A 16,538-nucleotide genomic window follows, 5' to 3' on the forward strand; every position below is an offset into this window, starting at 1 on the left:
GGGATATGGATGATCCATAGAAGTTCCCTTTTATGTAGAACTGACCATTAACCAAACCAACAGACCACTTGGAAGAAAATGATATTTTACAGAGTTAATAAAGTATTCAATAATTTTCCAAATGGATTTAGATGTTGACGAAGCTGCATATAACCACTTCAAAAATAATTTGGCAGGTGCCATTTAAATAGCTGACCTATGAAGAGTTCTATTTTTTCCACCCTGATCCAACTGATCTTGTGTAACAACCCTGAACATTATATCATTCTTCTGCTAAAAATTCAATGCTTCTGCATTTTGTACAAAAAAAGATAAATTTTGCCAATTCATTTAAAATTTATATAAGTGAATATACATCTGAAAATAATATCTATTAAAACTATTTCAAGAATAATTAGAAAACTTGAACATTACTAAAATTATTAAGAATTAATTAAGAACTGTTATCAGTAGTTAAAATCTTCCTCACCTAAGAAATCATTTCAAAATTATACAAATTATTATGTAGCATAAAAATTTATCATTAATACTTTAAGGCCAATAATTGAATACCAAAATTTGACATGAAGATTGCAAGAAAAGAAAAAAAAAAAACTGGCAAATCTCAATCACAAATATATATGTAAATATTCCAAACAAAATGTTAGCAAACTAAATCCAGAAACATATATAAATGATAAAACAGTATGACCAATATGGGTTTATTCCATGTATTAAAATATGGGTTACCGTTAGAAAATCAATTAACGTAACTCATCAATTAGTAAGATTAAAGGCGAAATTTATATGATTATCTTAAAAGATATAGGGACAAGATTTGATAGAATTCAATACTCATTAAAACAAATATTTGTATTTTATGGTAAAGCATTAAAAGTGGTTACCAGATGCTGGGGAGGGGTAGGAGTTGGGGGATCGGAAGAGGTTGGTCAATAGGTACAAAGTTATAGACAGCTGGAATAAGTTCTGGCATTCTATTGCACAGCAGGGTGAGTATAGTTAACAATAATGTATCATATATTTCAAAATATCAAAAGGAGGGGATTTTGAATGTTCTCACCACAAAGAAGTAATAAATGTTTGGGGTTATGCATTAGCTAATTACCCTGATTTGATCATTATACAGTATATACATGTATTGAAACCTCACATTCTATCACGTAAATGTGTGTAATGATTAAGTGTCAAAAATAAAATACAACATGAAAATAAATGATTTAGAAATGAAAAAATTGACATTATTCATAGATTGTCTCTATAGAAAATCCAAAGGGATTTACAACTAATATATTAAAAGAATAAATTGAAAAATACAATTTCTAAACAGAAATAAAGATACATTTACTATTAACCTATAAAATATGCTTATATTTTTAAATATTTTAAATATATATTTTGTTAGAACATACTTCAATGTTTTTAAAATTAGTTTAATTGATGAATAATAATTGTATATATTTATGGGATACACAGTGATGTTTTGATCTACATATACACCGTGGAAAGATTCAGTCAAACTAACCTTTTCATCACCTCACTAACCTATCTTTTTTTTGTGGTGAGAATATTAAAAATTTATTCCTTTGACAGTTTGGAAATATACAATACATTATTATCAATGTCACCATGCAGTGCAATAGATCACTACAACTTATTCCTCCTAACTGAAAATTTGTACTTTTCATCAACATCGACCCTTTCCCCATCCCTCTGGCACCCTCCTCTCAGTCTCTGGTAACCACTTTTCCACTCTCTGTCAAACAATCTATTTCTTAAACTAAATTTGAAAAATAAATCATTAAATTAACTTGATCTTTCAACAAGGTCTTTCTTTTTTGAGAAAGAAAAAGGCAATTATTCTATTCTATTAAATTTATCATTATCCTATTTAAATTGAGTTAAAATTAATACTTTATTCAGCGAGAATAGAAAATGAACCAAGACACATTTGACTCCAAATTTCTCAAGGGCAAGATAAGGTATTGGGTAGGGTTTTCTCTAAGAAATATCCAATGAGAGAAAATAGATTTGATTCACAGAGGAGAAAGAGAGAGACAGAGAGAAGAGAGGAGACAGAGAGAGTCAGAGTTGGTGGGGTAGGAAGGTATGTTAATAGAAGGGTAAAATACTTAATTCCAACAGACAGTATATACAGGAATCTGATCACAATTATTTTTAAAAAGGAAATGAAAACAAAACAAAACCAAAACCCAGGGACAGTCTAGTCTAATACGTCAACTTCCTCAGAGGCAGATGACAGATATGAAGATATCTTGCAGCTTTACGGGTTAATTTTCTATAGTGTCTAACACTCTGGGACACTTGGAGAACAGTAAATGTTTTAAGCCGTCAAGGACCTGATTGGCCGGGATCTGTTTTCTACTTAGTTCACTTCCATTTCCTTTGCTGTTCCCAGTAGCTTTCTCCATGTCGGTTTGCATTACTATGGTTTTCACGATTGGGTCAAAAAATAAAGCTTTTATGCCTAATTAAACACCGAGCTAACACACTTTGTCAGTCATTTCCACTTTGAAATTTATGTTTACTGCATAGTCTGTCCTTTCCAATCTTACCATACAGGGTCTGCCAAAGAAATTATAAAAATTTTACATAATATTGTACCTAGGGACATTATTTAATATCAACAGTAGTTTTTTATAGCTAAAAGCAAATTAGGCTTAGCTCCAGGGGAAGATTGTGAGCAGGTATCTTTTTTTTTTTCCTGAGAGAAGCTGTGAAACAACAGAACAGCCTGTGCTACATACATAATTAAAACAGATGTTCTCAATCTTAATTTTCATCGCTAATTATGACAGCCAAAGAAATGTGCTTGTCTTTTGTAGAGTCACATATTTTCTCTCAAATGTGCCCTATTTTTCTCCTCACTCACTATGACTGCTCAGAAACAAAGGGTGGGATGATGGTGAGTTACAATGCAGCTGCAAGGACTGTCAAATTATTGGTAAGTCAGGGAGTGGAAACAGTGATGAGTGAAATTGACCATAAACTATCTACATAGCATAAACATTTGTATGTACTCCTAACTTTGCAGATGACAGTTTTCATTGGGGTCTTTCATGATAGAAGCCAAATTTATTGTATCAAGCATAAAAAGTAATTATAAGCACCTTTCCTTTGTCAACCCAGCCTTTGGGAGCATAGCTTTTTTTTTTTCAGAATAGCATACAGTGTACAGAAATATGCTACATTTTGATGACATAGGCCAGGCGACTCACCCGCAAGGGCACAGAATCTGATATGCTTGTCTATGTATGTGTGTGAAAATAGAAAGCATATAAGTATAACGAAGGCACCCATTCTCAGAACACACTCTTCTTAGAGCTCCTTGTCCTTAGGCTCACAGGGATGTCAAGTTGGGGTGCTTCAGACACAAAAACAAATGACCCTCCCCCCCTTTTTTTTTTGAGACGGAGTCTTGCTCTGTCACCCAGGCTGGAGTGCAGTGGCGCAATCTCTGCTCACTGTAAGCTCCGCCTCCCGGGTTCAAGCCATTCTCCTGCCTCAGCCTCCTGAGTAGCTGGGACTACAGGCACCCGCTACCACGCCCGGCTATTTTTTTTTTATTTTTAGTAGAGGCGGAGTTTCACCGTGTTAGCCAGGATGGTCTTGATCTCCTGACCTTGTGATCCGCCCACCTCGGCCTCCCAAAGTGCTAGGATTACAGGCGTGAGCCACTGTGCCCGGCTGACCCTCCCTTTCTGTAAGTGCTGCCAGCAGCGTGGAAATTACAAACTTTAGAAACCACAATAGGGGAAGAACTATCTTCCTGTTCTCTGTGGTGGAGTCTGGCATTTTCCTGCCCTTGTCAAGGCACTCTGTTGTTATCTAGGTTCTCTCCTTATCCATCTACCAGCACCAGGTCCATGGAAGGCCTACTAGGCCACAGTCCCAGGCCACATCTGCTGTCAGGCTACCCTGAGCCCAGCTTGCCTCTCACCCTCTGAGAAAGGAGCAGGAGCTGGAGTGTTGCTGCTGGCAGTGTCCCTGCTTTCTGCAGCCTCAGCACTGCTGGCCCTGTGGCAACTTGAGTACAACACCTGCTCCAGCCTCCTCTAGTTCTCTTCTTCTTGTGAATGGGGTTCCAATTCTGCAGTACAGATTGGGGGATACCTTTAGGGACCTCCAAACCTCTCAGCATCCACAGCCACTCTGATTCCTTCATAATTGCTCTCAATACTCTGAGAACTGTTTCAAACCCAGTCCATTTAAAACCATTCTGGATGCTGGCCCAGTTCCTCTCAGCAAAGCCCAGTATGGTCTGATCCAAATCCAAGCACTACTCCTGTCTCCTCTGCCTTGGGAAGTTGCCCTGTACTGCCTTGGCCCAGAGAGCAATACTCAGGAACTCACCAACTACCTACCAGACTTTGGCCATGTGTGAGACTGGGGCAGACTGTCTAGAGAGAGGATTACAAAGGCAGTCCCAGCTGCAGCTTGGTGAATTCATCCCGCAGTAGTTCCATCCCCTAAGAGGGATTGCAGAGGTAGGAAGGACAAAGTTTAAGAGGCAGATAAAGCTCATTCTGATCTTAACTAGGAACTATGTGGGAGGGGCTGACTTGGTTAAGGTGGTTGGGAGAGTTGGGAGAAGAGGCTGGCATCTCTCAGTGGGGAGGTGGCAATGTATTGGTTCAAAGGAAGTTCCGTGGGATTAGGGTACCATGGGATGAACCTATTCCCAAGATGAGGAAGCAGGAAATCAGAGCCAAGCCAAATGGACTGGAACAAAGGGGAAGCGAGAGGAAGGGTGTTCATCCCTGGAGAGAAATGTTGAACAAAGCACATCTGAGCAGCAATTCACATACAGAGCATACTTGTGAAGGTTAACATGAAGGCTAACCAGGAAAGCTGTAGCCACAGGGATCCTCAGCTAACCTGGGCATACCTATGATACCAGATCCGGAGCTTGAGGCAGCATATGCAGCCCACGAGCTTCTGTCTGAGGTACCAGCTGGCTTCGTAGTCGTTGATTAGGAGACAGGCTGGATCAGAATCTCCTGGAGACTTTTGGTGCTGCCAGATGCTGTGCTAGGTACTTTACATACATTTTCTCTAATCCTCACAAACTTTCAAACAGCGGGGAAATCAAAAGTAACTCTACATATCCTCGGTCTCAGCTTAAAAGTCACTTTCTCACAGAGGACTTCTCTGAGCCTATAAATATAAGTTAACTTCCCCTTTTATTCTCTATATAATTTTCTGCTTTTGCTGATGTCCCTCAGTATAGCTTATAATTTGATATATCATGAGTGATATTCATGATGATTTGTTAACATTGTGTCCATTTCTCCTCCATAGTTTCTGGGGGCACAAGCTCTTTAAAATATTTCTGTATCCCTGAATGCAAGTGGGAAATGCAGTGAAATAACCAGTGCATTGCACATAAACATAGAGATCTTGTAGATTGAATGTTTCACTCTGTGAAACTGTGGCCACTGCACAGACTAATGTATCTAAGAACCAGAATGGCACTCATACTCACATAGATGAGATTGTCTTAAATACAACTTACCACTGACTAGATTTTTGTTAAAATCTGGCAATCATATGCTAGAGGTGAGTGATATATTTTACTTCTCTGCTAGGCTTGCAAGAAAACAACAGGTAGGAATATATACATGTAAAAGTCCATCTAGAGGAATTTTAATAGATCCATGAGAAAAATAAATTTTCCTTTAGAGTAAACAAGTTTAGCTGTGATATACAGGTTTCTTAACTATTAGATTTCTCAGATTCTAATATGAAACAATGCCAATTTTCCTGTGTGTGTGTGTGTGTGTGTGTGTGTGTGTGTGTGTGTGTGTGTGTGGTTGGAGGTTTGTTGGCAAATTGATGCTAAAGCATATTTGGCTTTGGTTCTGGAAGAACCAATGTACCCCACCTCCTATCCAGAGAGTTTGACAAGCTGCTCCTGTGTTCCAGTAAAATCAGGATCAAGAAGCATTCTGTTGGTTCTGGAGTACAGTAAGTCCTACCCTCTTAACCCTAATTGGATAAACACTAAATAAAACAAATTATCTAAGTCTGGGGGAATATAAACAAGAGCAAACAAGAGCTTGTAAAGATTCCAATAAATCACTCTACTTGTCACATTCACCCTACAAAATAGAAGCTTTTTCAATCTTTGCCAAAGACTGTCTCACATGAATTGATGGCTCTACAGACCATTAGACTAGTGTTGGCTTGAATTATGATCATGTGAAAAAGGCTTGTGCATTGATCATGTGAAAATATTGCAGCACAAAGGGGCCAATATTATACTCTGCATCTAGACCTAAGGTTACTAGTTCCAAAGAAGATGTTTTCATTCTCGTTTTAGGAGGAGGAAACTAAAGCCCACAGATGTCAAATAATATTCTCAAAGTCACAATATATGTTTGGAGCTAGATTCAACCTCAACTATTCTAGTTCCAAATTTGGACTCTGCTTAGCAACTTTTTTTTTTTTTTTTTTGAGATGTTGTCTCACTCTGTCACCCAGGCTAGAGTGCAGTGGCGCGATCTCGGCTCACTGCAAGCTCCACATCCCGGGTTCACGCCATTCTTCTGCCTCAGCTTCCTGATTAGCTGGGACTACAGGCGCCGGCCACCACACCCGGCTAATTTTTTGTATTTTTAGTAGAGACGGGGTTTCACCGTGTTAGCCAGGATGGTCTCGATCTCCTGACCTCGTGATCCGCCCGCCTTGGCCTCCCAAAGTGCGCTTAGCAACTATTTTCACTGGAGATATGGAGGACCTCTTTCTCAACCCCTGTACCACATGGTCCACTTTGCTCCTTGTTACAGCTCATCACACTAGCCCATGGTCACAATGAAGCTTGCAGGGCCTTCTTTCAGCAGCCCAGCTATCCTGTACAGCTGATTGTTCTCTTTTTTAGGGAGTTAGTCTTAATTTTCTGTCAGTCTTGGGCATAGGAGCGACGGCGTCCACAATGTGGCACTTGCCAAAGCTATTCTTCGGTTAGCAGAATCTCAGCTTCCTCACCTCCTTAGATTTCTCTCATCCAGACTCATGGCTCAACTTCTCTTTGCTGCTGAGGCTTGGCTAGGATCCTTTGGCTTAAGACTAAGGGTACCCATTCATTGCTGCATTTTGTGACTGCTCTCCCTCGACACCGTCCCCCACCATCTCCTCAACCTTACTGAGTATGGAGTGGGGAAGTAACTGACTGCACCCTGACTAGACTCCCAGCATAGGGTATTCTGTGAGTTCACCTACAAAGATCTGTTGTTCACCTCTATCTTTCCAAGTGGTTATGCCCATATGCAAAAAGTTTCCCCAAGATATGGAAGAAGATGACAGTGCTAGGAGGTGGGAGCACACTGGATATGCTACACAAAGGTAAAGTTGAGAGGGAAGGGCAGGAATATGGAACACACAGGAGCTCAGGTGCCTCCCTTCAGTGTTTCCTGGTTGATGCCCTGGTTGTTGGCATCATCAGACCCTCTCCTTAAAGCATTCTTGGTGCCCCAGGTTTTCTTGGAGTGTGTGTTAGAATTACCTGGGCTTTTCTTAAAATTTACACTCTTGCTCACACCTGTAATCCCAGCACTTTGGGAGGCCGAGGCGGGTGGATAACGAGGTCAGGAGTTCAAGACCAGGCTGGCCAACATAGTGAAACCCCGTCTCTACTAAAAGTACAAAAAAAAAGTTGGCTGGGCGTGGTGGCAGGTGCCTATAATCCCAGCTACCCAGGAGGCTGAGGCAGGAGAATTGCTTGAACCTGGGAGGCGGAGCTTGCAGTGAGCAGAGATGGCACCACTGCACTCCAGCCTGGGCGACAGAGTGAGACTCCGTCTCAAAAAAAAAAAAAAAAAAAAAAAAAGGAAGAAAAAAAAAATTACACTCTTGGGCTCTACCCATGACCTAATGATTCAGAATCTCTCAGGCATAGGCCAGGGTACATGTAGTTTGAGCAAGATTCCCTGGTGAATCTGCTATACCATGCAGTTGAAGAGTTACTATCCTGTAAGGTGAAGGCCAAGCCCCTTAGCACCATCCACTTGAAGGTGTAGAGGACTGAGCACTTTGAAGTGCTGCTGCTTGGGTGTGGCCACCCAACTTCTGGAGGGGCCACCAAGAGAGAGGGCTGGCAACTGCTAGGGCATTACTACTTTGACGACCAAGGTATAATTAATAGTTATAGAGTATTGTTTAGTAATCAATTGTCATTTATTTTGCTAAATGATTTGGATAGGCGTATACATTTTTGCTAATACAATAATTTGTATTTATGAAGTTTGAACACGCATTTATTTTTAGGATCTGGAAAGTTGGAGCAGGTGAAGTATAACCAATCTTAGATGTGCACAAGTGGTTAAATGTGGACCTATCTGTGTGATTACAATTATACGTGCAGTGCCAAGTGAATAAAAATGAAGGCAGACTTTCAGGTATGAGGAAAAGCTTCTAGGTAGAATCTATGGTTCTACCTAGGGCATAAAATATGTCCTTCCAAAAAATATGGCTCAAAAAAATGTTTCGTGGCCAAAAGGAAATTAGGTCAAGCTTAAATTGATTTATGCTGTGCACAATTAACATTTTAATAAGCAGGAAAAATGAATGCAGAATTTAAATACTAAATTCAGACAGGGATGATCATGTTGACTGATGTTATAAAAAGATTGCAGAGGTACATGACAGCAACCCCACGCCCAGCTTGGCTCTGTCGGGAGCTGGCTGTATAATTTTGGACAAGTCATTTAATTTGCCTATGGCAGAATATTTTTTATTTGCAAAATGAGAGGGTTGAGCTCGTTGATCTCTAAGGCACCTTGTACTATCAATATTTTGTAAATATGAATTATACACTATTCAGGTAAAGAAAGAGATCATGGACATTTTACAGCTGGTACAACACTTTGAACTGCTTTGACTCATTGAACTGAACTTTTAAAATCAAAGTGATGTTTGGTTTTTAGTTAACCTTCTCCTTAATTTTGGTTTATAAAACTTCAATTAAAATTGTAAAATGTAAAAATAATCTCTCATGAAAACTTGCAAAAATAATAGATACAATGAGGAAGAAAGAGGTCAGAATATAATGGGAAGAATATTTTAATGTGGCAAATATAGTTTTCAGTCCTTAATTTCTGAAAAAAAATTAATGCATGATATATAAAAAAACACCCAAATGGAGACGCTGCCCTTTGTTTTAAAGCTCCTGCCATGTGGTCTAAAATTTGGGTATATTTTTACCTTAATTAGTTATATTTGATCAGATAATTTTACATAAAAGTTTTATCTTCGTTTCTTCCCCTTAGAAAACTTGAAACAATAACTTTCTTAACACTTTCTCTCAAAAGTGACTATTCCCATTATTAGTGGTTTCCTAGTGGTAATCTGGATACTTGTGGAATTGTTATATAGCTTTCAAAAACTCTTGAATATTCATATGCTGTGTGATTTTTCAATAATTTAAAACCAGTAATAAGGCTACAGAGACTTCTTCTGTGTGGTGTATTAATGATTCTTTGCAGCTATTTACACATTTAAAGCACAGTGGTCCCCTTGTCCTCAGGAAATATGTTAGAACACCTCCAGTGGATGCCTGAAACAGTGGATTGTACTGAACCCTATATATGCTATTTTTTTCTATACATATATACCTATGATAAAGTTTAACTTATCAATTAGGCACAGTAAGAGATAACAGTAACAATAATAAAATAGAAAATTATAATGATATATTATGATAAAAGTTATATGAATGTGGCCTCTCTCTCTGTCTCTCAAAATATCATACAGTACCATGGGTAACTGAAACCTTGAAAAGCAAAACTGCAGATACAGGGACAATGACCACTGTACACATTTGCCACGAACATTCATTCTTTTACGTTAAGCATAGCATTTTTTAAACTCCAGGCATGAGCTTAGTGAAAATTTTCCAGGTGGATTGAACTTAGAAGTAATTGTTTCAGAATTGATTTCAAGATTCACAGGAACCATTAAGCTGAAAAAGGGAAAAAAAAAGGAATCCCTATCTTAAAATAGTTCATAGACTGTTGGGAAATACGAGAGGGGTTACAGAACGGGTCCTTCATTGACGAATGTTGAAACTGAGTCTCAGACTGCAGTTACGTGGAGTTAAGGTTTCCAGTGGTCCAGGGTAATGCTGTCCACTGATTGCTGACTTAGAACATGCTATTACTAAGCGAGGGAAATCACCACCAGAAAACAGTGAGCCACAGGAATCAAATGTATTTCAAATAACATAAGGCATCTGTACATAAAGGAATAGAATGTCCTCAAACCGTGAAAATATGCTATTTTGTTTAGGGATGGGGGAAAAATCTACACGATAATTGGTTTTTTTCTTTTTTCTTTTTGTTTTTAATGACTCCTTTGGGTCAAAGCCAAATGTGTAATTTTCCCAGTAGAGTTGTTTCCATTGTTTAAAATTTTTGACCCTATTTAGTTGTGTTTGATCAAGTATTTTTACAGGAAAATATTTTCTGTATTCCCTCCCCGCCTGGTAAACTTGAAACAATAACATCTTAATACCATCTCTGAAACTTGCAGAATTTCCTAACTCAAGCCTTTAGTCACCTTCCTTATTTTGGAAATGATCACTCACAATTGACTAATTGTGCCAAATAAATTTTGATTCCCAGACTTCTTAGTTTGAGTTCCCTAATGAAATATTGTGGGGAAGAAAGCTCCCATTCCAAAATGAAAAGAGATGCCATATACTTTTGTAAACAAGCATTTAAAAATGATCTTAAAAATACCTTTCTTTTTTGATATTCTGCCATAATTGTTTCTTCTGCATCTTGGTTATTTTCTTCATAATAAATTAACTATAAAATAGTCAAAGTTTAACAATTCTCATTAACTTAGGTGTTCAAATTTATTTTGACCTTTTAATTTTATCCCACCTCTGTCTCTTTTTTTCTCTGCATATGAATAATGTGTAGAAATATATACGTATATATCTGCACACATTTAGCTTTTGAATCAAGGAAGTAAAACAATTATGGTTCATTATATATACTTTTTTTTTTTTTTGAGACAGAGTCTCGCTCTGTCACCCAGGCTGGAGTGCAGTGGCGCAATCTCGGCTCACTGCAAGTTCCACCTCCTGGGTTCATGCCATTCTCCTGCCTCAGCCTCCTGAGTAGCTGGGACTACAGGCACCTGCCACCACGCCCAGCTAATTGTTTGTATTTTTAGTAGAGACGGGGTTTCACTGTGTTAGCCAAGACGGTCTCGATCTCCTGACCTCGCAATCCGCCCACCTCGGCCTCCCAAAGTGCTGGGATTACAGGCGTGAGCCACTGCACATGGCCAGTTCATTATATATAATTTTAAAAACTAATATGAAATAGGATGAAAGGCTTGTGGCAAGAAATGGCTTATAGCTATATTCATCCCACATTGAAAACTATCAGACAACAAAATATGAGATGAACTTAGGAAAACTCTTTCACATCTCATACATCATTCCTCTGGGCCCACATTCTCTAGTCTGGTCCCAATCCAGTGTCAGGTACATGAGTCATGACTCAGAACAGATATGAGAACACCTTCATTTATCCCTATCATCCATCCATCCATCCATCCATCCATCCATCCATCCATCCATCCATTCATCCATGCATACATCCGTCCCTCCATCTTGTTTGCAAGACCCGAGGAAACATGAAGGTTTGAAAGTTACCCAAGAATTTCAAAGACAATTTGTGGAGTCTCTGGGGAAAGCAAATCAAAATGGACCTAGTTGTATAACAGACCTAAACTTCTCCATTCTACAATTCGTTCAATGTGCTCCTTCCCAAATAATGACTTTCACCAGGAAATGTTTAGGGAATAAACAGAAAAAAGGCAGACATGACATTAATCTTCTATCAAAACACAAAATTCTCTAAAGCTTTCCTGGGACTGTATCAAATAACTAAATATAGACTGAAAACTGTTTCTGCCCCACCTGCACATCAAAAACAACAACAAAAAAGGGAAATCTTTTTGCATCACCAAAGACTATGATCACCTAGGAGAGCTCTCAGTTATGTATGCTCATTCCAGACACATTTTGCGTTAATAAAAGCCCCCATCTTATGTAAATTCACAAACAGCTTCAGTATATTTCTGGCTCATAAAGGCCTGGGTTTCACTAAGAATAAGAATGTTGCAGTCATTAAAATGATTAAATGTAGTAACATTAAAAGGATGTATTTTCCTCTCTGTAGTACTTTATAGCAGTCATTTCAAATTACTAAGACCAAGGGATTCTAACACAAGGTGGCATAGAATGTAGTTAAGTATCTTGGCTCTGCAGCCTGACTACCTAGGTTCAATTCTGGTCACTCTACTACTAATTGTGTGATGTCAGAAATAAGTCATTTAATTTCCTTGTACTTCAGTGTCTCCATCATAAAAAGAGAATAATAATAATAATAATAATAGAACCCATACCTCATAAAGTTGCTGTAAGGAAAACAGATAGTTCATAAATAGTTATTATACAGTCTGACTTAAATGCTAGGTATTATTATTATTTTCATCTTGGAGAGAAATCCCTGTAGAGTGAGATTTGGAACTTGATTTGTTATATTTCAGTATGCTGTAAATTGCCGTGAATAAATACTACTAATCCTATCCCACTAGTGAAATGACTCAAGCAAAGGGAGACTAAATGACTAATTTGAGTATCTCAACTAAATTAAGATGGAATTAAAGCCCAACAAACCATCTCCATAGCTTTCCCACCTGGGTTTATCTCAGGGGCATATGCATTACAAATCTCAGCACTTGTAACAACAGACTCTCCTGGTGAGTTCAAAATGCTTCATCTACCTTAATGTTCACAGGATCACTAATATATACTAAGCACCTATGGGAAGTATGGCACTGTCATCTAGCATTATAGTGTTTCCAAACTCTGTAGATAGAGAAACAAAATCAAAAGAAGACAAGGGCTTCATTGTCACCTCCAAAACTAGAGGTCTTCTCTGGTATTACAGAAGAAGTGTTGATTCTTCCCACTGCACTCCTATAGCCCAGGGTTTTGTCATGTAGGCCACATGCTATCTCACTGCATTTATATTTAGCAAAAATTTTAAAAGATACATGCCTATTAATTCCATCTGTTTACCTTCATCTCCTAATGGTCATATAGCAGATTTGTAGAGTTCTTGGAATCAAAGCAAACATGAACTTTATTACAAAGCAGAGCTAGGATTTATTTATAAGATAGCATGATGATAGATTCCACTTATCTCTTAAAACTATACATTACAGCACAGGATATGAAGATAGCACACACTTTTCATAAGAGTTCTATTTTTTATTAAAATAAATGGTGATCATGTTTTGAATTTTTATAAGGAATAACTTTTATTAATATCACCAGCACAAGAAAACTTTTAACTGTCTTCTAAATCTTAAGAGTTAAGAGGTTTCAAAGCAAAGTTTTGTTTTCAAATCTATCATGTTCACTGGTATAGTAGGACATAAGTCATTAACTTCTCTAATTGTGAAAAGTCATCTTTTTCTATTCTCATAGCCTGAAAAAGAGTACAGTTACATAAATATAAAATAGCAGATCAATTCTAACAGAAAGGGTTTGAAGTTCATTGGTTGCTTAAATTTTTCTTTTCTCTTTTTCAAAGATAAGCTTTGGAGGAATCTCTTTTTGCTGACCACTTTCAACAAATACAGTGTATCAAAACAATCTACCATACTACCTCCAATTTCGAAAGATACAAAATCTACCCCTGTCCTTTAGGCATGTGCATTTTTATGGCTCACTTCCCAGAGTAAGGATTTGGACATTTGTGCTGTGGCAATAGCTAAGAAATTGCAAAAGTCAGATGTTACATTTTGATAATCATTCCACAAATCCATGCTCCATCAAACTAGACCAAAAAACCTGCAAAGGAAGCAGTATTCTCCAATTTGGAATACAGTATTCTGCAATTTGAAATACTGCCTTCAAATATGTTTGGAAGTTGAAATAATGAAACAATCTCCAAGCATGATAGTAAGTCAATTAAGAAGTACGAAAGTATTCATAATGCCAACCATTAGCAGACACATTTTTGAAAACCTCAAGTCATTAATATCTTACTAATTCAGTTATAACTCTCGAAATCAAATTAACCTTTTCTAGCTGAAAGGAATTTAAAGGCCTTAAATATGAGTATGCGAAGTTCTGTGGATACCAAATACCACTTTAAACACTGATTTGATGTTATTTCTTCAACCAACATGAAGCTAAGACAACATTCCTGTGTCACCCCAACCTTTGAATTAGCTTTAAGCAAGCTTAAAGAATTTGAAAAATAAACCTCTCATTCATTCTCTGTCCACAGATTTCTCTAGCCACACAATTTGTATGACTGCCTCCAACAGCAAGTGAGAAAGTAGGCAGCGATAAACAAGCTCATACGATTTTAAAACAGAATAATCAGAAGTTTCTAAGTATGCTAGTCTTTCACTTAAACAGAAAGCCAAATATGAAAGGTCCACAGGCTTTCACTAATTTTCCACTTTAAACTTTCTAATAATTACTAAGACCACTTTTTATTTCAATAGAAAAATATAATTATTGAGCTATAATTATTCGAAGATAATCATATAAATCTGATACATGTTTCACCTTTAACTGAGATCATAGGGTAGCAAAAGAAAAATAAGAAACTAAGAACCTGGTAACTACTAAATGCTTCAAAACAAAAAACAATATAAAGCTACCACAATGTTTCCATTTCTCAGGCACTATATTTTTCATTAAAAATGATCATAAAAGGAATATCAATGTATTACACTATGTATCTCACAAGTAGATTATACTGTAAATTAAAAAGTATCTGTATTAGAATCTCAAATGCAACCTTCAATACCCCGTGAGAAGGCATTTTTCTAAGGTACAATCATATACCTAAACTGCCACATTAATTTAAGGCTACCACAATCCAGTGAGTAAACCAAAATATGTTTCTTACCTTATTACAAATAAATGGCAAATTGCAGGCACTTTTCAGCTTGCAGCTGTCTAGCATAGTTGATTAGAAATGAACAAAACATCTTTCACTCCAGTGAGAGAACTGCATATTTAGGCTTGCCTTTCTTCACTGAATACCGGCAAAAGAGGCTGTTCACCTCCAAGTGCTAGCAACAGCCCTGCACGGAGCACTTGCTGCTCTGCGCAGCAGCTACTTGGAATGAAAGTAAGAAGAACCCGTGATGTTTAAATAACGTAGCTTTAGATTCACAGGATATGACTCAACTCTCAAACCAGTAAGGGAAGAGTTTCCCATCGCAAAACTGTTAGTACAGATTACATAACAAACATCATATCTGGGGTCCTAAAATACTCACATTAAATACTAAAAACTTCACCTGCTAAATCAAACATGCAGTGTTAGTAGTCAGCCTCTTCCTCATGGCAAAAGCCACAACAGGAAATGAGAATAACAACACTGCACAAAGAAAACTATTCTGCTTGTTCTCTGCAGTGAATTAATTTAATGTTATTAAGGGTGTGAGAACTTGCCAACATCTCCCAGAAAGACATCTAAAAAAAAAAAAGGAACACTAAAGTCACTAACATTCCCATCGGTATAAAAACAATGTGTAGAAAAAAATTGTATTTTAACATGCAAGAAGTGGCATGCTTTACAACACAATAGAATCTCCTTCACTAAGTAGAAAATGGAAATAGATCTTCGTGCTTTGCTGTTGCTGTTTCCCACAGAAATCCTTTCCTACGCTGTCATTACCTTGTGTTTCTAGCTCTGCCTACCTCACCAACTCAGAGTCCCCTTTTATCTGTTTTGTGAGCCCTTCTAAAGGAACATGACTAAATGATACAACTCCTCTAGTAAATGTGGCAATTTTACATGCTTTCTCCACCACATGTTATCCCTTAACCCTGAGCTGTATTAAGCTTGATCAAATATTGAATTATTATATTTAGATACCTCGGTCAATAAATATTATACACATAGATGCTTGGAGAAAAGTCTACTACATAAATTCACTTGCCATCAGCCTCATCAAGGAAAAAAAGCTGAAAAAGCCCATGTTAATAACAGTAAGTAGGCTGAAACTAACTAGAACAGGGCTGTTAAATAGACACATAAGGTGAAGCATATATGTAATTTAAAATATTTTAGTAGTCACATTAAAAAAGTAAAGAAACATTAATTTTAGTAATGGTTACCCTAGTATGTCTAAAACATCATCAATATGTAATCATTATAAAATTATTTTATCATTTTTGTACTAGTGTTGGAAATCCAGTGTATGTTTTGCACTTGTGTTACATTTCCACTTGAGCTCACTATATGCAAGTGTTCAATAGCCACACATGGCTAGTGGCTACCATATTGAATAGCATAGGCCTAGGGTTCAAGGTTCATTTTCAATCTTCAGGTGGTGGTTCAAATATTCTCTTTTCAGAACATTTAGGAAGGTCTTCCCCGACTACCTTCCCTGAAGTAACCTTCTCCAATTACTTTCTATCGGATGATCTTTTTTATTTCCTTTATAGTACATCACGGTTTGAAATA

At 37.4% G+C, this 16,538-nt stretch overlaps 1 protein-coding gene across 4 annotated transcripts in view; it reads right to left on the reverse strand.

Annotated features, from left to right (window-relative positions):
• The window catches only part of MCTP1 (multiple C2 and transmembrane domain containing 1), a 596,589-nt gene that overhangs the window by 354,900 nt on the left and 225,151 nt on the right, over window positions 1-16,538 (reverse strand). The window contains exon 1 of one of the 4 annotated variants that reach the window (XM_030816943.1): window positions 14,970-15,161. The exons of the other annotated variants lie outside the window; for them this stretch is intronic. Within the exon in view, the coding sequence (XP_030672803.1) occupies window positions 14,970-15,026 (57 nt within the window). The 5' untranslated portion in view covers window positions 15,027-15,161. Of the gene's footprint in view, window positions 1-14,969; window positions 15,162-16,538 lie in introns of those variants that run through there. 4 annotated transcript variants of the gene reach the window in all.

The sequence above is a fragment of the Nomascus leucogenys genome, chromosome 2, assembly GCF_006542625.1.
Source record: "Nomascus leucogenys isolate Asia chromosome 2, Asia_NLE_v1, whole genome shotgun sequence".
Classification (NCBI taxonomy): Eukaryota; Metazoa; Chordata; class Mammalia; order Primates; family Hylobatidae; genus Nomascus; species Nomascus leucogenys.